Genomic DNA, 23,529 nt, shown 5'->3' on the forward strand with positions numbered 1-23,529 from the left:
CCAAAATCAAACTTTCAATTTTGTGCATTGAATAACTGCCTTGTTGCCTGTTGGCCAAATTGCTTGTTTTTGCATAGGAACGTTGATTTTAATTGTAAAAATTGCTCTTTTGATTATTTTAACTGGATTTGGTGTTTTATTTATTTTTTTCCTATATTTTTCAATTTTTAATGAAGTTATTTTGAGATTTTATGTATTTTCATTACCAAGAACTGAGAACAGAATTAATTTAATGAGAAATATATCTCCAAAGAAAGTAAAGGAAATAAGTTTAAATGAAATGCAGTAAAAAGGGCATATAATATTCCGTACAAGGAAGTCATATGGTGTACACTTCAGACGTTTTTTAATACTCTAAACTACTATAGCTACAAAGGCATACATTGCATCATGTAATCTGAGGAATCTTTTATTCCTATTTTTATACTGACTGCACATGCCCGTTAAACAAGAGCAAGGTCTACCATTTTCATGCTTTTTTTTTTTTTTTTTTTTTTTTTCCCACACATATTTCAGTAACTAAATATCTGTTGAATTATATCCTTTAAAAGCACGTTAGTTTAATTTTCAGACACATTTCAAATTTCTAGAAAACATACCTAGTACTACAGATACGATACTATGTCAAATGGAACTTTGAAAGACGTTCAGAAAAAGATTAGCCAACATTAAATTTTCAATGACATGATGCTTCAGATTTTCCTCTAAGAGTTAATATATTAAAATTTTAATTGATTAGCAAATTAATTACAAAAATCTGAAAGCTTTCAGATATTATATTACACCCGAAGGGTCGTTTTATTAACATTTTGTGAGTTAACTTTATTTATTAAATATCATGTTCTTCCATAAAATTCAATTCAGCAGTAATATCACACACACACACACACACAAAAAAAAAAAAAAAAAAAAAAAAAAAAAAAAAGAAAAGAAAAAAGAAAGAAAGAACCTCGCGCATAAAATATCCGTGCTTGAAGATGCACACGATGTTAATGGAATGCTTTGAAATCGTTGAGTTTGTTAATCAAAAATTCGTTATAACATTTTTATAAAATATGAAATTGATAATAAAACAACTTCCAAATTCGGGCTTCAAGCTCCCTATATTCGAGTAGAGGACTCCGTTATTCAAGATTTGATGTCTCTAGATACCGTTGTTTTTTCAAAATGCGGGAAACATATTCACATTCAAGCAGATTCTTCATTATTTAATTTCCTTAAATATACTGCAAGGCTCAGATATCTGGCAAAAATATGAAAAGTGAAACGCCGTTTTACAGTGAACAAATGCAAAATGCCAAAACGAAATTAATAGCTCTTCTGAGCTAATAGATAGTACAATGTACAAAGTCCCAAAACAACCTCTAACGAACTAGGAAATAATAATAAATTGCACTCGATTTTGGTCGCTGAAAGACAGCATGCCGTTCATTCACTCTCTCGTACTGTAGGAGGAAAGGAGAGGAAGCGAGAAATCAGCATCTCCCTGTTTTGTCAACTACTAACGATACATAGTAGCTACCCTTTCGTATTTGCAATTGGCCAGAAAGAAACTCGTTTTCGTTTTGAATTGGTGACTCTAAAATCGATGGTGCAGCGCATAATTATAGATTAAACGCCATTGATATGGATTTTACTCAATGCATGAGTTAAAAAACAATAATTCTTTTTTACCAATTTTAAATTTATAGGCTGCATCACATGCGCTGAAACAACGCTTCTGGTAAAAATATATTTTATAAAATCCGACAAATTTCTATTTGCTTATCTTATCCATAATGATGGTGGTAAATCAACTCTTTCTCTTCAAAATCGCATCAGAAATTCAAACACATTACACATGGCATACTCAAAGAATCTCTAAGGACCTACTCCTTAGAGATTCTTTGGCATACTCACGCCATCCATTGCTTAAAGTGGAAGTGTTTCCCAGGAAATGAAGTGCTGCCACCTATTGCTAGATTTTCAAATCAGAACTCCAGCATATGTTAATTTTAACTATTTTAACATAAAATTTAAATATAAAATGGAATAAGAAATATTTTTTACAAAAAAAAAATTGGTACCTTGTTTAGGAGCAGAGTACAGCAAAATTTAGGAATGATGAAAAAATAAACAACATACTTAATGCATTTGCTATAAGCTAACACTACGAAAGAAACACAGTAAAATTAAGTACTAAAAAATAAAATCGTCTTTCATAAAAAATATCAGAAATCATTTTCATTATGTTTCCTTAAAAAAAATCATTTCCCTTGTAGAGGTGGTGTTTTTTTTTTTTTTTTTTTAAGTTTACCAATTATTTTAATTTTTAAACCTGCTGTAGTGTCTATTCTCATTTCCCACCCACTATTCCCTACCAGAATATGCTGTTAGTATTGCACTGCATATAAATGAGTAGTTAAAGGGAGGTTTTGCTTACTTCAACAGAAGAGCTAAGTCCTTTGTGGCATGTGCTTGCCGTCAGACTACTTCCGTTTTTAAAGCTAACTACGCTCCGCCGTACAGTATGTGTCTGCTGATATTCGTTGGTTAGGTTAATTAAGGGCAAACTACGTTAGCTATATATGTACAGCTTTGGCTAAGTTCATTTTAGTATAACATTAGATTAGTTTCTTATTTTCTTATCTTGAGTTAAAGCTCAAGTGGTCAAGTGGAGGCTTTTCTATAAGCCTTAGAAAAGGGCCATCTCTGCTCTTAACTTGAGATAATAAAGGGTGAGTTTAACTTTTCTCTGGACTACTCATTTATACACTTGGACTCAGCGATAAGTCACTACACAGTTCAACAAGGTTTCTACTAAGTTAAGTAAAATAGTTAGAAACATTAGATCCTTTAAAATGTTTGTAAAACTGGACAAAAACATGCTTTGAATTGAAGATGGTTTGTAAAAAGCTCTAATTATCTAATCTTCCAATACAATGGAAGAGAGTTCGAGTTGTTTTGATCACTAAAACTTTAGATACAAGAACTCCTTATCTTGATAATATTCAATGCATTAGCCCAGAGATGGGCAAACAACGGCCCGCTGAAATGTTCTATCCGTCCCGCTGACAGAATTTTAATTTGCCGGTCCAAGGCAAATTAAAAGAAATATATATTTATACATTATATATCCAACTCTTTTTCCATCACTTTGTTTAAGTGTTATATTTTTTCTTCCTTTTTTTCAAAGGACTGATGATCTTTTTACTTTCTCTATTTTGTTCTACAAAACAAATTGACAGAAATAGCGAGCACAGAGAACTTTCAATCGATAAAGTGTTAAAAGAGGAAGTTCTTTGTTAGTTATAGCTGTAGATTGGCACCAACAAGCGTGTTCTCTTTTTGGAGAACAGACATATAGAAATACAATACAGGTTAATTAGACCTCACATGTGGCAGACTGCGCATTTTAAGCTTTAGCCAATGGCTTTTTCATTTGGTACGAGTTCTAATATTATTGATTGCGTATGGAAAGATTGAGGACATATTAGCATCATTGTGAATAGTGGTGAAATTATTAAAAGTATAGCATAGCTAGTGATTGTTTGGGTTATTCATAAAATATTTCAACCCCAAAATGGCCTCTAAAAATGAAAAGTTGATTCAGAGTGCCATTTTTTAATGATGAATGAACGTCGAAATATTTTTTTACAGCCATAAAAAATAAACCAGTGTGTCTCATCTGCAATGAAGTTGTAGCAGTCTGCAAAGAATACAATATATTCCGTCATTTCACATCTAAGAATAAGAATTCCAATTACGAAGGAATGTCCGAATATGAAAGAAACAAAATGCAGAAAGTCTTTGTAAAAAATTATCAGGCCGACAAAAATTTTTCAAGAAGGTTAACAGTATCCAACAAGCAGCTACACATGGAAGTTATATTGTAGCATACAATATTGCTAAAAATAATTAAGCTCTCAGTGATGGGGAGTTTGTTAAACAATGCATGCTCCAAGTTTGTGATGTTTTATGTCCAGACAAGAAAATAATTCTGAGACTGTAAGCTTATCTCGAAAAACGTTGACTTCTAGAATTGAAGACATCGATAAAAATTTGACATCACAATTAGAGTCAAAGATTGGCCAGTTTAAATTTTGCTCCATAGCTATGGATGAAAGCACTGATATAAATGATACTGCTCAATTAGTATTATTTGTAAGAGGTGTTGACGAGAACTTGCGATTACCGAGGAAATTACTGAGTAACTGGCATGCATGCATTCTTTAAAGGGAACTACAACAGGATGTGATATTTTTCATGAATTTCAGGAAGGCCTTTTAACTTTGAAAGTGCCTATAATAAATACATGTAATATTACGATCGATGGAGCGCAAAGTATGAAAAGAAAAAAATCTGGATTTCTTGGGAACAATGTTGTTTTTCTACATTGTGCATTGAATATGAAACCCATGCTTGATGCAGTCATGAAGCTTACTCACAGGCAATTTCGAGATTTTCTTCAGTCTGTGCAATCTTAATAATCTGATGTACTGTATTACACGAAAGTAAGGTGGCTTAGTGCAGGATGTGTTTTTGGCAGCTGAAAGATGACATTGTGTAGTTCATCCACAAGAGACAGTGTTCTGTGGAGCGCAAAATGTTAGAAGATACAGAATGGCTTTCGAATAGGTCGTCTTTGACATATGAGCAACTTGAATGTCAAGATGCAAGGGAAAAATCACTTTATCGACAATATCTGGGCTTATCTCAAAGCTTTTAAACTAAATCTGTTTGTTGGTCAGCTAGCTAAGAACCACTTGTCTCATTTCCCAAGGTTAAATTCAATACCCTCAGTAAATGAAGAGAAGCTTAAGAATTATGAAGACGACTTGAAAAAACTGCATTTTAAGTTCGAATGCAGGTTTCAAGATTTCAGTGCCATTAAAAAAGAATTGGATATTTTTACCATGCCTTTCAACGTAAATTGTGAAGCAGTGAGGTCACACTTGCAGCTTGAATTAATTGAGTTGCAATCTAACAATCATCTCCAGCAGTTGTTTCTAAATATGCCAAAGTTAGAATTTTACAAATCATTAATGAAAGTAAATTTCCCAAATTTAATATCTCCCGCCCAGAAAATAAGTGCTATATTTGCTTCATCTTATATATGTGAACAAGTATTTTCAACTAAGAACCTTAGAAAGAATTATTTCAGAAGTAGACTAACAGATGAGTATTTAGCCTCGTTCCTTAGAATCAGTACAAGCAGTACATCTCACTTCGAACCTCAATATAAGGAACTTTTTAAAATGAAATCACAATTTCATTTATTTCCTTAACATATTTAAATTGCAATACTTGTATATTGTTTTTAAAATTTTAGAAAAATTGCTCTTGGCCCGCCAAACCTTTTTTTCCGATTTTTGGCCCGCGACCGAAAAAGTTTGCCCATCTCTGCATTAGCCTATTAACTATTTTAGGAAAATGTCTTGAAACTCTCTTCATTAATATAAAAAATCGGTATTCGAGACAGAAATATTAAAAGATGTTGGTGTACCACATAACATCTTAAGCTGCTTAAAAGCTTCTTAAAGGAGAGGAGCATCGAGCTTCAGCCCGAACCTTAAGATTTATTCTATAGCAAAAAGCTGCTGTCAAGGCTCTTTCCCAGGAAATGAAGTGCTGCCATCTACTGGTAGATTTTCAAATCAGAATTCTAGCATACATTAACTTTAACTATTATAATATAAAATTCAACTATAAAACAGAATAGGAAATTTTTTTAAACTGTTTGTTTTGTTTAGAAGCAGATTATAGCAAAATTTAGGAGTGATGGAAAAATAAACAACATACTTAATGCATTTGCTAAAATTACAAAAGGAAAACTGTAAAGTTAAGAAGAACTAAAAAAATAAAACTGTTCCTTAAAAAAATTTGAGAACTCATTTCCATTACATTTCCTTAAAAAAACATCATTTTCCTTTAAAATTTAATATTTGTAAAATTGAGCAAAAATATGCTTTGAACTGATGATGGTTTGTAAAAAGCTCTAATCATAAGAAGTCTTTCCAACACAATGGAAGAGAGCTCAGATTGTTTTGATCACTAAGATACAAGAACTCCTTATCCTGATAATAATAAATGCATTAGCCTGTTACCTACTTTAAGGAAAATGTCTTGAAACTCTCCTCATTAATAGAGTAAATCTGTATTTGAGACAGAAATATTAAAAGATGCTGGTATACGACATAATATCTATAACCTACTTAAAAGCTTCTTAAACAGGAGAATGCTGAGCTTCAACTTGGGTCCGAAGGGAGGGTTTATTCTATAGAAAAAAGCTGTCCTCAAGGCTCTGTTAAGCCCTATTCTTTGAAACATAATAATAAATGATCTTTCAAGACCTTTCAATGGTTGTTTAAAAAGTGCATTTGCAGACGACTTACTTTTAATTTTCAAGGAAAGATTTTGACTAATATTCTTCTGACGGTACATGCAATGCTGGATTTTGTCTCTAGTTGGCGATCTCTCATAAACTCACTTTCAGTCCTTGAAAAAGTAAAGCTATGATTGTTTCCAGTTCCTTTGATACTCACTGATTCTCCATTGGATTTTGTAGAAAGTAGCATCTTGGTGTCATACTTGACCAAAATTTAACATGCAAAAAGCTCACTGAATTCCTTTCTACTAAATGTGAAAAAATTATTAATGTTTTTTAACGAATTGCTAAAAATACTTTTGGAGTAAGCTATGGAGTCAAGAAACTGATGTATATATAAGCAGTGTATTGTACCTTTCATTTCATATGGCTTTTATAGAAGGTTAACAAAAGAAATCTCTTAAACATTCAAATGAGAATTCTTCTTCATATTATCGGTGGCTATAGAACCTCTTAAGTTACATATAAGGCTACATTTGTTCTTGCAGGAGTTCTGTGCATTTATTTTGAAACTGAATAAAAAAATAATATTTTCGAGGCACTGACAATTGATACTTTGGAAGACTGCATAAATGGAAATGTCCTCTTCCCCAATATTTCTCATCTAGTTAATTTAGAGCAGGGGTTCTCAAACAGTGGTATGTGTACCACTGGTGGTACACAAGGCTATTTTAATTATTTGCAGCCACTAATTATATGTATCTATTCATCATTATTATTTGTAACTAATCAATGACTATATGGATTGTAATGTTAATCATATACTGATAGCATTGAATACTGTGTAGTCTTATTGTACCACACACTGATTTCTACACTGATCTACTGTTATTCAAAATTGCGATCTGCTCAGCCTATCGCATTGCAATATGACCACAGTACTGCACTTAGTACTATATGTATTTATAACCCGATTGTACTGTAGCTCCTACTCAAGACAGTCTGCGATGACACAACAGGTCACCAGCATTATACATGCTGACTTTCTTTATTTTCAAATGTTGGTACCATGTACTTTATTATATGTATTTATTTACTGCTAACTTATGTTTAACTTTCTACTGATTTTACTGTAAGCACAACCAGCTATGTACAGTTTGTTTTAATTTTGTATCTGCTCTGCACCTGATTACATATGGCACCATACTATTTGTAATTACTTACCACTAATAAATTTAACTAATTACTGATGGTACTGTAAGCACAAAGAGCTATGTACAGGTTGTTTTGAATAATGTGTATACTCTCTGCATTTGATTACACACGGTACTTTACCATATGTAATTATTTACCACTAATATTTACAACTATTTTCCGATTGTACTGTAAGCACAAATATCCACGTACAGTTTGTTTCGAATATTGTATTTACTCTCTGCATTTAATTTCACACGGCACTTTGCTATACTTAATTTTTACCAGTTATTTATTTAACCTTCTGCTGATTGTACTTTAAGCACAAATAGCCATGTACAGATTACAGTCAAAAGTCGTTAATCCGGACCTCAAACCTACAAACTTTCTGCGCATGTGTCAACACATAATATGTTCATGTGCATAGGCATTTACACATGCGCATAATACCTTTACTCATGCACATTTAATGTATAACGGACGGTATATGCTAAGCTTAAATTATCTACTTCAGTTAATGTTGCAGATTGCGTTGTTCCTTAATCTTCGAATTGGATCCGGCTTATTATTTTTTGCAGACTGTTAGAGCAATTTTATAAAAGTAAGCTTGAACCTTCGATTATGTCAAATAGAATTTCCGATATATATTTACTAATATGTAAAGGATCTACAAAGCGAAAGTATGTTTCGATGTCCATCAAACAAAAAGTAGAATTGCTGCAAAAAATGGATAAAGGCATATCCTTTGTTTCTCTAACCATTCCGAAATCTGTTTATCAATTTCACGCTGCTCTGTGAAGGGGAGGGGGGACGTCGCAGCGCGAGATGAACTGGAAGTTGATCTGTCAGCACTATCCTTATCTTCAGGGCAGATGTTTTTATTTTATTCAGCTTATAATTCCTTACTAAATGTAGTATTTCATCTTGATATATTCCATCTTTGATATGATTTAAATCAAATTCCTCATCATTATAAATATCACGAGTACACATCAAATAGTTTTCTGGTTGCAATTTTCTAATTTCGACTATGCGTAATGTATGCTTTATGCATGCGCGCATTGAAAGAAATGTTTAACAAAGTAAACTAATAAATATTAAGTTTTTTTTTTTTTTTTTTTTTTTAATATTGATACCCTTTAGATCATAATTGCTCTTTATTTCATAAATTACGGTTTCAAATTTTTAATTTTATAATTTCTGCATGCCATCTTACCAGATTTAAGCTGATGATCTACAATCCGGAAAAATTGATAATCCGGAATCGCCGAAGTCCCGACGAGTCCGGATTAAAGACTTTTGACTGTATTTCGAATATTGTACTTACCTCTCTGCATTTGATTATACATGGCCCTTTATGTAATTATTTACCATTAATATATACCGATTGTACTGTAAGCAAGAATAACTATGTATAGATTGTATCGAATAGTGTATTTACTCACTGTACTTAATTACACATGACAATTAGCTATAAATATTTACCACTCATTTATATAACCATCTGCTGATTGCACTGTAAGCACAAAAGGCTATGTACAGATTATTTTTGAATATTATATTTACTTTTTGTATTTGATTACACACGGTACTTCATGTAGTTATCTACCACTAATGTGTATAACCATTTACTGACTGTACTGTATGCACGAAGAGCTATGTATGGATTGTTTTGAATATTGTATATACTCTCTGCATCGGATTACACACAGCACTTCTCTGTATGTAACAACTCACCACTAATATACTACCATCTACGGATTGTACTGTAAGCACAAATAGCAATACAGTCAAAAGTCGTTAATCCGGACTCGTCGGGACTTCGGCGAATCCGGATTATCGATTTTTCTGGATTATAGATCATCAGTTTAAATCTCGTTAGATGGCATGCAGAAATTCTAAAATTAAAAATATGAAACCGTAATTTATGAAATAAAGAACAATTATGATCTAAAGGGTGTCAAAATTTGCAAAAAGAAAAAGCTTAATATTTATTTGTTTACTTTATTAAACATTTCTTTCAATGTAAGTTGTTTAAGTTTTGCTTCGTTTCATGTGATAATACTTTCTCTTTAATTCTATTAAAAAGACATAATTTCTTGTTCAGTTACAAAGTTCCGCTGTTCAAGTCCTATAATTGCTGTGTCGAGAACACCGACTAATTTGTCAATCGAAATTTTTTCGTTTTCAATAACCTCTGTCACTTTTCTTCGCTATCGGAAGTGAATTATAATGACGAGGAACTTATTTTAAATCATATCAAAGACGGAGCATATCGAGATGAAATACTACATTTGGTAAGGAATTATAAGCCAAATAAAATAAAAACATCTGCGCTGAAGATAAGGATAGTGCTGACAGATCAACTTCCAATTCATTATGCGCTCGCCGCGGCGTTCCTTTCGCCGAGCAGCGTGAAATTGATAAACAGATTTCGGATTTCAAAACATACTTTCGCTTTAGATCCTTTACATATTAACAAATATATATCAGAAATTCTATTTGATATAATCGAAAGTTTAAGCTTACTTTTATAAAATTGCTCTTACAGTCTGCAAAAAATAATAAGCCGGATCCAATTCAAAAATTAAGGAACATCGCAATCATTAACATTAACTGAAATAGATAATTAGATAATTTTGGGTTATACGTCCATTATACATAAAACGCGCACGCGAAAACGTATTCTGCACTTGCGCACACTCATATGCGCAGTCGTAAAAGGTCTTACGCGCACGCGTAAACGCCTATGCGCATGTGTCAACGCGGCGCATGCGCAGAAAGTTTTTAGTTTTGAGGTCCGGATTATAGATCATTCCGAATTATGGGTGTCCAAATTAACGACTTTTGACTGTATACAGTTTGTATCGAATATTGTATCTACTCTCTACACTTGTTTGCACACGGTACTGTACTATATGCAATTTTGTAATTACTCTCTACAATTGTTTGCACACAGTACTTTACTATATCTAATTATGTAATTACTTACCAGTAATATTTATCACTACTTTCTGATTATAATGTATGCACAAATAGCTTTGTACAGATTGCTTTGAATATTATATCTAATCACCGCACTTGATTATACACGGTTTGTACTGTCAGCTTTACTTATCCACTACTATTATACCTAATCAAGTACTTATGTTTCATGATCCACCATTGCATTGTGCAATCACGTTCTGTAACTTCTGAATACACATTGTAGCACGAAAGTGCAAAGACGTTTACGTATACAAAAATTGTAACATTTTTAAGATTTTTTATGCGTTCCCATGCTGCGTAATGGAGTTCTGTTTCCGCCGTATGGACATTATTCTGATAGGTATAGCCTTAGGTCGGAAGCTCTTACAGCGGTGATCGGTGGTACACAAGGGAAAAATAGGTGGCATGTAAAGAAGCAAAGTATTTTTATCTATTAAATTCAAAAATTAAAATTCCAACATCCTAATTGAGATTTTTCTCCAACACTCATAAATTTATGCGATCTGAGCTTTGTTCAAGAGTGGTGGTGGTCGTAGTACTACTTTGGTGGTACTAAAGGTTTTAAATTTTTGTTTAGATGGTATACATTAGTCAAAAGGTTGAGAACCACTGCTTTAGAGTGCACAAATTTTGGAGATTAGAGACTACTGGAAAGTATTTTCATATGGTTTGCTTTACAGATGGTGATAAAATGACCAATGAGGTCGGCCTTGCATTTATTCTTTTGGAAGACCAATCTGATGTTTGCTATTTTAAGCACCATATTTGAAATGAATGCACAGTTTTTCAAGCAGAACTTATCTGTATTCATCTTGCCGTCAAGTGGATCACAATGCGACAGCACCCTCAAAATACCCTATATGTTCAGATTCTCTCTCTTCTCTTCACCTTTCAATCAGTATAACCAGTAATAACAAATTAGTAATCGAAACTCTGTTAGCTGTCAGTTCACTTCGAAATGGGCTAAGTGATATCCTTTTTGCTTAGGTACATGATCATCATGGATTCTATGGAAATGATAGAGCTGATTTCTTAGCTAAAGATGCTTTAAATTTATCCCTAGATATCAATATTAGCATTCCAAAGAGTTCATAAAGGTAACCAAACTTACTTAAGATATTTTTTTAATGTTTGGAGAGGTTCCAATTCCCCTTGAAAAGTCCAGATTTATCCATGGAATCAACAATAATTCTCGTTCTATTCTTTAGTTTTATATTTTAATTAACAATTCCAATTTAATTATTTACAATTTCCACTTATTAAGTCCCTCAATAGTACAAATTTATTATCTAAATAACACTTTACATTTCCTAAGAGATAATAGACAATTTTTCATTTATATTCTCTATTAAGTTAAATTTTATCTTTGCAGCAACAGCACAGGATCAGGGGTGTTTGTGGGACCCCAAAAAATCCCCTGAAACTTTTACGGACTTACTACTGACATTTTGGAGTTTCGAGAAGGGGGGGGAGAGAAATGAAAAATTACAATTATGAAGTATTGAATGACCTAATTATAAAAGTTCAATGAATTACTTTTTTTGCAAAATTAATAACCATAAATTTTCAAACATATAAACTACTACATTTTATGTAAATATTTTAAATTACCTGAATTAATTCTTAAAAAAAAATTATCTAACTTCTGCTGCTTTTTTTTATTTTCTTATGTTTGTGGGCTTGTCTTTCTTTTGTGGTGAACTTCATAATTGCAGGAAGGTTGACTTTTATTTTCCTCATTTACAGTTGAAGAAATTTCCTTGAGAACTGCACATGCAGAGGTAGAAGCAGTTTGCTTTTCTGCTAATGTAGAAGGTTTTTCAGAGACTTTCATAGGTGACTCATCTGAAATACAAGTCCTCTTGATATGTTTTCCAACTTCTGTTCATATTCAGTAAGAGATCTTTGTGAATTGGATCAGTCATTGGATTTTTTTAGCCATATTTTTCACATGAGGTTTCTTTAGAAGCCATTAAATCATATTTAATAGTCTGCACTGCATCTAGGGAATCAATCTTAAGAGAGGTTCTATAGTAAGTGACAAGTGTATCCATTAAGTTGAATGCACTTTCCACTAATGGGCCATGGAAGCAGCTTTGTCCAATTTAGCCATTGTAGGATACTTATAATCATTTGTGAAATCATCTTTTAAATTAAAAAACCAATATTTATCAATTGTACACTTGACTTGATTTCCACTTTCATCAGATGTGTAGAGCATTTCTTTGGCGATATCAATATCACTCTGGTATAACCTTATTTCAGCTTCTACTTTTGACTTTTCATTATCACTAAAAATATGGGACATAAAAGATGATAATTTTTCAAAAGCTAATATTGTACTGGTTTTACCTCTTAGCTCTGGATCTAATGCTGTAAAACTAATTAGATATGAATTTTTAAGGGGTAATTTCTGTTTCATATGCTGTGCTGTATTGGGATAAGCTTTCATCAGAGAAATTTAGAATTCTTTTGCTATTGGATGATTTTTTGATAATTTCTTCAGGAGAGTGGAAGCTTCTGCACCAGTAAATATTACTTTGCTAGGTAGATGGAATTCTGGATTTGTGACATCAACCTTTAATAAATCATTATAAGATGTGCACTCTATATTTTCTGGCTTCATAAAAAAAAAGAGAAAAATTCTGCCATCAATTTATAAATACTGGAATGTATTAAATGAAGCATCGGTTTTTTTGTTTCAAATAATTTAATATATGTGTTGAACTCTGGTAATACTGCTGAATATAATGCCATATGCAATAAAGTTTTGTTTTGCATAACAAATAACCCATTTAGTATTCTTTTTTTCCGAGCTAAAGCCTCCTTTGTGAGTTGTTGGGAATGCAAGCAAGAATACACCCCTTCAACAATTTTTTTCTGAGCTGCAGAAATATTTCTTTTATTGCACAGTTTCAACATAAGAAAAATAATCCCCTTTATCAGTTTTATCCAAGTAGTGAAAATAAAATGCAATAAGAGCATCCCACAGATCTTTGATTCTTTCTAAAACACATAAAATGTACACCCACCTATGGTCTGGTCTCTTCAAGGGCTTAAGTTTTTTAATGGCAAGGGATTCACAGATTTTGAAAAAATTTTCTCTTTTACTGCAGCTTTTCATATCAAAATAGATGTCATCAAACAAATCTTCTAAGTATCTATCAAAACATGAAGCAAATTTTTTTGCACAGTTATTAGCTGTGTGACATGTGTCACCATCAATATCTAATAAGTGGGGTGCTTTGTTTGATCGTAGTCTGGTTTCAACACCCTTTCTTTTTCCACGCATGGTGTTACATGAGTCCATTAATACACTAATTAAGTTTGCCCATGGAATATTATCTTCAATAGTATTAACAACTGCTTTAAGAACAGCTTCTGAATTGCAAGATTCCATCTTTAGAGATGCAAAATGATGAACTACAACTTCATTTTGATTGTTGTCATAAAACTGCACCAATATTGCCAGTATACTTTCTTGAGCATTGCTAGTACTTTCATCCAAATTTAGAGAAAATGGAGTCTCCTTTAAAGTTTTAATGATATTTTCCTTAATAGTTTTTGCGAGCCCATATTTCATCTTATAACATGCAGTAGTCCTGGACATTTCCAACAAGTTTAGTGCCGTCTGATCGCGGCTCAACTGTTTGCAGAGTTCAATTAAATTGGGAGCTTCACTGAAAGAAAGAGAATTCTCGGCGATAAACAAAGTTATTAATACCTCTTGGCGTGCTTTTCTTGTCACTATATCCAATGGCCGAGCATCAGTCTCCAGTAAGTCATCAGTATTTTTTGAATTAGCATAATTACTTAAAGTCATTGAATGTCTAATGCACTTTGAATATTTTATGTGTGTCACAGTTTTAGAATGATTCGTGAAAGCCTTGAATCCTTCCCCACCACACTTCAGCAGTGAGTTACAAAAAACACAATATGCTTGTCCAGCAACATTTATTTTCTTGCACCATGTGCCGATGGTATCCCCATTACCATCTCTCCGTTCAATCCAATTCCACCTAAATGCATTCCGGACACCTTCTTCTAATTGTATAATACCACTATTTATATCGAGAAATTTCATAGTGAAATTCTCTTGCGTACATAAATAAAAAAAATATTTCAATAAACGAAACGAAAAATTTACACGTTCATCAATAAATAAAACGAAAATTTTACACAGCGGAGGAAAAAAAGTTGAGAAGCGATCAATGACAAATAGCTAATACGGTGAAAAATCCCCCTTCTCTACTTATTGGTGCCACGCCAGGAGAGATAAGACCTTTGAACCCAGAGTCACGTGATCGCACATCTGGTCGAATGAAGTCTCTCCCTTTTTTTTCTGCCGCGCCTACTTGTCGAAAAGAATCCAGAAGAGAATGTCCGAGAACCGGGGGAATGAGTCATAACTCGCAATAAAGAACAAAAAAGAAGTTTTTCCCCCCTTTCACGCATTGTCACTGCGTTTGGAGAAAGAAAGGAAAAGTTTTCACCACACACACTGACCTTGCGTTTTCTGCTTTCAAAGCAAAAAAATTACCCAGATCAAAATAAAGAATTCATTATTATTCCTACTTCCTTTTGAACGACGATCCCCGGAATTTCCGGGGATCGAAGTTCAAAATCCCCGGAATTCCAGGGTTTCCCCGGAGCACAAACACCCCTGCAGGATTTTACTTTTAAATTCTTTTTTAAATAAATTTTAAAACTAATTAACTTTAAAGTTTTCTTCTTATTTTGTTACAAATTATATATATGTATGTGTGTGTGCAAGATAAAAAATAAGTAAATGTAAAGTATAATTAAAATTGGCAATGGCTTCTTGATGCCTCATTTCAATTTAGGTTGCTTGCTTCCCCTACATGAATCTAAAGTGCATCATCTGAAAATTAAAGCTTCATGTCTCTTATGTAATCAAGCTGCAGTGGGACAACTCAGCTAATCAGATTTAAGAAATATTTCGGTATTCTTTGTTATAGAGGACCCAAAGACTGAATGGCCAATCAACCAAGATATCTCCTCAAAATCTGGCTGCATGTTCTTATAGCTCAACACATGATTATATATTAGCACTGGCTACATGTTCTTATACCTCACCACATAATCATATATTATCACCATGTTTCATTTGCTCTTGCTTCATGTAGCTTATATTATTAATTTTTGATGGGGTTTTCAAATTTGCATTGTTTATTTTAAAATGTAGTCATTACTTTTATTTCTGTATGAATATTACATTAACAATTTTTAATTTACTAAGTGAGGTGGGTGCCACATCTTTTTTTTTTTTTTTTTTTTTTTTTTTTTCAGAACAGCCTCCATGTTGGAAATTGATTAAGCAGCTCCAGAATATTGTCTGTCACTGCTATTAGATTTATGTATTACAGGGCAGAGAAGCTGACTTAAATGAAATGGCATAACAAACAGCTTAATATGTGTTTAATTGCTTTAGTTAACTGGAACAATTACATGCGATAAAATAATAATAATGATAAAGATTCTTAAAAATATTCTTAGGAAACAACATGTGAGTATTATTATTTTTATATATTGAGCTGTTTATTTTTACATTTGCACTTCATAAGCTTGGTGAAATCATAGCTGAGATCCTGGTGCAAAACCAAAACTGATAAATATGTTTGGGTGGTGCATATCGTACCCATGGGAACCAATATTGGGCCTCTGGAAGTACTTTATCCAGCAATAAAATTAGGTTCCGTTTGGCAAAGTCTGTCTGTGAATGTCATCCTTTTATCTATGCAGTCAACATTCCTACATCATTACATCTAAGTCTAAACATTACAGACATATACAGGGCTCAAAATCAGCTGGGGCCCAAAATAAAATAGGTTATTTCAATTTAATTTACTTTTTCCTGAATTTGCTTTATATAAACTGAAAATAATGGGAAAATTATTATCTTCTACATGGCATATACATGTGTGTATGGACTTTCACCAGTATGGGCATGAACAATTATCACAGTGGGGTTTGTTTCTTTTGTGGGCTTTTATCCAGTGATGAATTCCTAGATGTACACCATTCACACCATGTGATGGGGCAACTAGCTAATTTTTATTTCAAACAAATATTACTCATTCATAGGATCAAAATGTTAATTATTTAGTACTATAACAAATGATATATCCACAACATTAAAAAAAAAAAAAAAATACCATGCACATTAAAAGGTTAAGTGAAGTATCATTTCCAGTAAACTATCTTAAACAAAATCTAGTTTATAGTTCCAAAAAATAAAAAAGTCTGTAATACGAAATCTTAAATTACATTGTATTCCATATAATTGGCAATGTGCAAAACTGGCAAATTTATATCAAGTTAATCAAATATTTACCCCTTTATTTATTTATTTAACTTTTTTGTTATAAAAAATCATATTTTATTAAGCAGTTCAATAACAAATAATTTAGTTGACTTTCAATTAGAGGAAATTGTTTACTACATATTTAAAATAACTGCTTAAAAACTAATATTATAATTTCACTTTTTTATATTATTTCTACAGTATCAGTAAATATAAATTCATTTTGCTCTATAAATATTCCTCGCAATATTTAGATATTAGTAAATAATGCTTTTCAGTTTGGGGAATTACAGCTGAATAGTGACAATTGTGCATTCCAAGACCAGAATAAAGTAATAGGTGTTTTCAAATTTGATAACTGCTCTTGTGCCTCATCATCATCAACAGTCCAAGAAAATAACAAGTGCATTTTTTGCTAACATTACAAGAGTTTTGAAATTCTGCAAATGAAACATAGTTATAAAAATCTTCTTTTCTATGGCTTGATATAAATAAGTTACATGTCTAGATATAACAGAAATAGCCTTAATATGTGCTGCATTATTTCACATTAAACTCTATTATGATTTGATGTTTCTATATGAAAATGTGTTAATTCCAGGTATTTTGGTAAATCATACACAGCCAAACTGTAATATGTTCTCAATCATGATTATATAAGCATAATATACACAAGTTTTAAATATCAAATTTGGAAGTTTGGGATTTATCATAATATATATATTTTGCAAGAATCTGTTTAAAATTTTATGTATCAGTTCCCTTTATTAATTTTAGCCATTATGAATTTTTCATTTTATATACAAAAAATATATTTGATATAATCTTAACACATTTTAATTATTAAGACTTTTGCATTAAGTGGATTTTGCATAGTAGCATTATATCTCTTTAGCGAAATATTAAACACATTTACTCTCTTGCATTTCAGAATTTCTAATTCACACTTTTATAAAAAGTAAATTAAAAATTAAATAACGACACAAACAAAAATAACGACACAAAAAAAAAAATTATGAATTTAAAAACTTTGCTGCCTATCTTAATAAGGTAATTTAGAATGAATACTGCCTACTAGTCCATAATAATGAAATCAATTAACTAGGAACAACATATATTAGAGTAAATTTAAGGGTGCCCCTTGGATTATTGCTAAGTTGTTTCATTTATCACTACGTTGTTATTTCATTTATGGTAACTTGAGTAGTTGAATGTTATAGAAACCCTATTATGACGTAACTGGTTGCATGATTGCGGTGAATTTGAATGATGGGGAAAGACTTGTCTGTGTGTCGCATTTTGGATAAGAAGTATGTTGTTATTTTTTGGTTTACATGGTAAAATGGCTGAATGTGGTAACATTAATTTGAAGTTTCTGTATGATTCGGAATGAAAGGTAAAAAGAATTAATTGACTGGTGTGTAAATGAAGGTTTACTTAATAGTCATAATAAGTGTTCTGTTTGTAGGAAGGAAATACGTATGGTTGAACGTCGGAGGATTCCGACACTACTGAGGATATTTTTTACCCTTATTTTTGTGGCGATGTCAGTATACAGATTCTACATCAGATAATTTTAGGAAGATTTTTAATGCTGTTAAGGAATTTTGTTTGATTTTTTGTTGAAATTTGTAAATAAGGTAAGTGGATATTTCCTTTGTGCAGTACTAATATGAATTTCCTTTTTTATGTTATTTCACTGCTTGATTTAAAATGTAATTTATTGAGATTATATATTTTTTGTTGGCTGCTCCTGACTTGTGAATATAGAAAGATGTGTACATGGACAAAGTCAAGAGTGCACAATGTCTAGTTAGTGCAATTCTCTGTTTTTTTAGAAAATAGGTCGATATGCACATGAATACTGAGTTTGTGCAATTCTATGACTTGCTAGCTAAGGAGCACCTGTAAATATATTTTTACCCATATATCATATCAATTGCTCTATAACAGCATAAGCTTCAAGCACCTAAAACTTCAGAATTGAACAAAATGTCATTGCAATATAGTGAGAAATATACTAACTGAACTTACCCATCAAAATTAGAGCTTGTGACTTTCTCCATATGTTCTCTATTGCCTTTCATATTTAAATATTCTTCACAATTGTCACATCCATCAAATTCAAACTGCTCAGCAGACTATAAAGCAAAAAACAAAATGAGAGGACACTAATTTAAAAATCTGCAAATCTCATTCCCATATAAAAAATTAAAAGCTTCTTGGTCTTATTTACATTCAAAATAACGAATATATAATAATAATTTCTAGCATGCAGTCTATACAACTACTTAATATGGCCCACAGCAGCCTGGTTCTGACAACTTTCTGTTTATAAATGAAATCATTATTCAGACTGGAGCTTTAGATAAGGCGAGCTCCCCTATTTTTACTTATTATATAGTACAAAGTCCGAAATCCGGACTCATTGGGACTTCGGCTATTCCGGATTTGGGATCTTTCCGGATATTAGATCATCAATTTAAATCTGGTAAAAAGGCGTGCAGAAATTATACAATTAAAAATATGAAATCGTAATTTATGAAATAAAAAGCAATTATTATCTAAAGGGTATCAAATTTTACAAAAAAAAAAGCTTAATATATATTTGCTTACTTTATTAAACATTTCTTTCAATGCAAGTTCTTTATGTTGCTTCATTTTTTGTGCTAATACTTTCTCTTTAATTCTATAAACAGACATAATTTCTTGTTCAGTTACAAAGTTTCATTGTTTAAGTCCCGTAATTGCCGAGTCGAGAATACCGACTAACTTGTCAATCGAAATTTTTTAGTTTTCAATAACCTTTCTGTCACTTTCTGCATTATCAGTAGTGGTATTTTCTAGATCTAGAACCATACTACAGATTTCGCCATCTGTTAACCATCTTCATTTATTACCGCTTCTCCACATTTCTTTACAAAATCCATTAACTGGAAAATTTCACCTTTAGTTTGCGATATCCTAAAACCTACAAATTTGCTGCTATCATCTTCATCGTCCTCACCATGAAATACTATGGTAGCTGGCCATTTCTTTCAATGCAAGTTCTTTAAGTTGCTTCATTTTTTGTGCTAATACTTTCTCTTTAATTCTATAAACAGATATAATTTCTTGTTCAGTTACAAAGTTTCATTGTTTAAGTCCCATAATTGCCGAGTCGAGAATACCGACTAACTTGTCAATCGAAATTTTTTAGTTTTCAATAACCTTTCTGTCACTTTCTGCATTATCAATAGTGGTATTTTCTAGATCTAGAACCATACTACAGATTTCGCCATCTGTTAACCATCTTCATTTATTACCGCTTCTCCACATTTCTTTACAAAATCCATTAACTGGAAAATTTCACCTTTAGTTTGCAATATCCTAAAACCTACAAATTTGCTGCTATCATCTTCATCATCCTCACCATGAAATATGGTAGCTGGCCATAAATTACGCCAAGCATCTTTAAACGTATCCTCCCACAATCTTGCGATGCTCCACACAACAGATTTTATGCTAAAATATTTCAAAAATTCTTGAATAGTTTTGTACATATTGTTTAAGAAATTTAACATGGATTTTAAAATGCTACTTTATATTTGCATTTCAGCGTTTGCACTACTCTGATATCCATCGGCTGAATGACAGAGGTACCAATTTGGAGGGAAGAATAATACGGATACATTATCTTTCACTAAAACTTATAGTGAAGTATGAGCCAAACAGTTGTCTACAATCAGGACTATTTTTGAGTCATCAGGTAAACCAACCAAATTCAAATGTTGCCGAGCCTCAGGTATAAAATGATTTTTGAAACAATCATTCATTAACGCTTGTGTCATCCATGCTCTTCTATTTGCATGATATACAATGGGGAAAATCGTTACTCCTCAAAATGTTCGAGGTCGTGCATGTTTTCCGATTAAGAAAAGTTTGCGCTTGTGCATTCCTGTGGCATTCGTGCACACCAAAATTGTTAAGTCTCCCTTTGGAATCTTTGATACCAGTTGGAGCCTTTTCTGTAGAGGTTGCCAAGGTATCTGTAGAGGTTGCCATTTAACTTTGTTCTGGAGATAATTGTTCACTAGTAATGCGTTCAATGAATTCATCTGCATTTGTTCAGCAGCTTCAGTATCAGCTGAAGCTTTTTCAAATGAAATTTTTGTCTTATATGATGGTGATTTTTTAATTTGGTTAACCAACTTTTCAAATACGTGCACTCAGTGTTTAAGTTAATTTCTTCATGAAATATTTTGGCTCGAGCCATTGGCATTGGACCCGTCAATGGCACGCTCTCACTGGGACGCTGTTTGACCCATTCAATCATCATTTTGTCATGATTGTCACTTTTAGCAAAACAAACACTTTTTCTGTTATTCAGTGCAAGTGGGGTGTTGGAATCCACAAAAAATTCAAAAAAACTCGCCATGTCAGCTTCAGGGATATAAAATAGGTGAATGTTTCAGTTTCAGATGTATGCCAAGTAGATACTCAGCTACGGAGACAAATTATTAATCTCACAAATTTATGCTTACATGATTGTTTTTTCATAATGAGGTATTTTATTTAGTGTCTAAGTCAAATTAAGAATCGGAATTTTTAAGTCCACGTGAAATCTCGACATGTTTTATTAAGGAAGGAAAAATCAATTGCGTATGGTGGATTCCGGTTATGTTTTTACCACCAATCCTCGAATTCCATATCACAGATTATGTTCTTACTGCATTAATATAATATTAACAAGACATAGTGCACAATAAAAATTAAGCTTTATTTAGGAACTTCGCGCACACTGCCCGACAGCCTGCCTGTTTCGCTCTGCTCGCTACTCGTAAGAAAAACTTCTCCTCTAGGGTTGCCACACTTATCGGAGGGCGCAAGGCGCGCTCCTTATCGCCATCACCACAGAGTTTCCCCCCAGTTCCTTTAATGACTATTCAAAGGAACGACAAAGGTTATGAAATTATCTTAGAGGATCCGTACTGTCGGGTATTTTTTACATGATTACAAAATTAGAATATAAAATTAGAAAAGATCAAAATGCAATTCAATATATAACAAGGTATTGACACATATAATAAACATGAAATAACAAGAAATATGTTAAGATATGAATTTTAAAAGAAATGTTTTAAATTGTTACGTAAGAAGCAAGTTTCTTAGGGAAGTGAACATGTCTTCCCGATCTGGTGACAGTTTGTGTCTTAGAGAGTTCGTTTGCAGATTTATTCTGCTGAACTGTCTTTAAGTCTTTATTTGTTTTCAGTTCAGGCAAATTAGAGTCCGAAAGCAAATAGGCTGGTTTCACACGGTCTATAGACACAGTAGATTTCAGACCGTTAACATCAATTGTGAAAGTTTTGTCCGTTCTAGAAAGGACTTTACGCGGACCTGTATATGGTTGGCACAGAGGTGGCTTTACTCGATCGACACGTAAGTATACATGCGTACACGACTTTAAGGTAGCACTTACGTAACATTTTTCTTGGCAATGTGCAGATGTTGCTATTGGATTCAATTGTTGCATTCTATGCCTAAGATTCGTGATAAATTGTGTGTCATACGGAGATATCTTAGATGACGTTATCATATCACTAGGCAGCTTGAGAGTTGTGCCGTACACCAGTTCAGCACAAGATGACTGTAGATCTTCCTTTACGGCTGTCCGAATACCAAGCATAACAACTGGTAGTGTTTCAGTCCAGTTATTGGTCTTGTGAGCCTTGAGAGAAGATTTTAAATGTCGATGAAATCGTTCAACAATGCCGTTTGACATTGGATGATAGGCTGTTGTTGTGATTCTGTTCGTACCCAAAATGCGCGTGAATTCTGCAAAAAGTGCGGATCTCATTTGAGAACCTTGGTCTGTTGTTATGATCGATGGGCAGCCAAAACGAGATATCCAACAGTTGAAGATGGCTCTGCAAATGGTTTCCGTTTTCATATCCGGGATGGGAATGGCTTCAGGCCATCTGGAGAATCTATCTATTAGAGTCAAAAGGTACACGTTGCCTTCTGATGGAGGTAACGGTCCGACGATATCCATATGGATTTCTGAAAAACGTGCATCAGGAAGAGAGAATGTGCCCAGTGGTGCTTTAGTATGCCTAGTAATTTTCGATTTTTGGCAAGATTCACAGGATTTCACCCAATTTTTGATATGACGTTTCATATCGGGCCATACATAACAAGAACAAATAAGCTTCGTACTAGCTGCAATTCCTGGATGTGACAGATTATGCAGATGATTAAAGATGAGTCTGCGAAAGGAATTCGGAACAAATGGACGAGGAATGTCCGTTGATATGTCACAAAGAATATTACCATCAGAATATTGGCACGGTTTAAATTCCAGTTTCAAAGATGATGTGTTGTTTTTGAGAAGGTTTTGTACCTCCGGATCATGCCGTTGAGCTTCCGAAAATTTTTTAAAATCCAAAAATGGAGATTTTGTTATGGAATCAATTTCGATTCTTGAAAGAGCGTCAGCAACGACGTTTTTTGAACCTTGCACATGCCTAATATCAGTAGAGTACTGAGAAATAAAATCTAAATGTCGCAATTGTCGAGGTGAACATTTATGAGGGTTCTGTTTAAAAGCGTATATTAACGGTTTTTGATCCGTATAAATTATAAAATTTCTGCTCTCTAACATGTGTCGGAATTTCTTAATTGCAGAATAAATAGAAAATAATTCCCTATCGTACGCGGACCATTTCTGTTGACT

General features: G+C 32.8%; 1 protein-coding gene across 1 annotated transcript in view; it reads right to left on the bottom strand.

The window, feature by feature from the left end:
* Positions 1-23,529, bottom strand: part of spt4 (Transcription elongation factor subunit spt4) — a 124,331-nt gene that overhangs the window by 87,934 nt on the left and 12,868 nt on the right. Inside the window, exon 2 of the mRNA XM_035353763.2 lies at positions 18,849-18,955. Within this exon, the coding sequence (XP_035209654.1) occupies positions 18,849-18,955 (107 nt within the window). The remainder of the gene's footprint in view (positions 1-18,848; positions 18,956-23,529) is intronic.

This window comes from Stegodyphus dumicola, chromosome 7 (genome assembly GCF_044657685.1).
Source record: "Stegodyphus dumicola isolate Sdum_Otavi_A_Nest chromosome 7, ASM4465768v1".
Taxonomy (NCBI): domain Eukaryota; kingdom Metazoa; phylum Arthropoda; class Arachnida; order Araneae; family Eresidae; genus Stegodyphus; species Stegodyphus dumicola.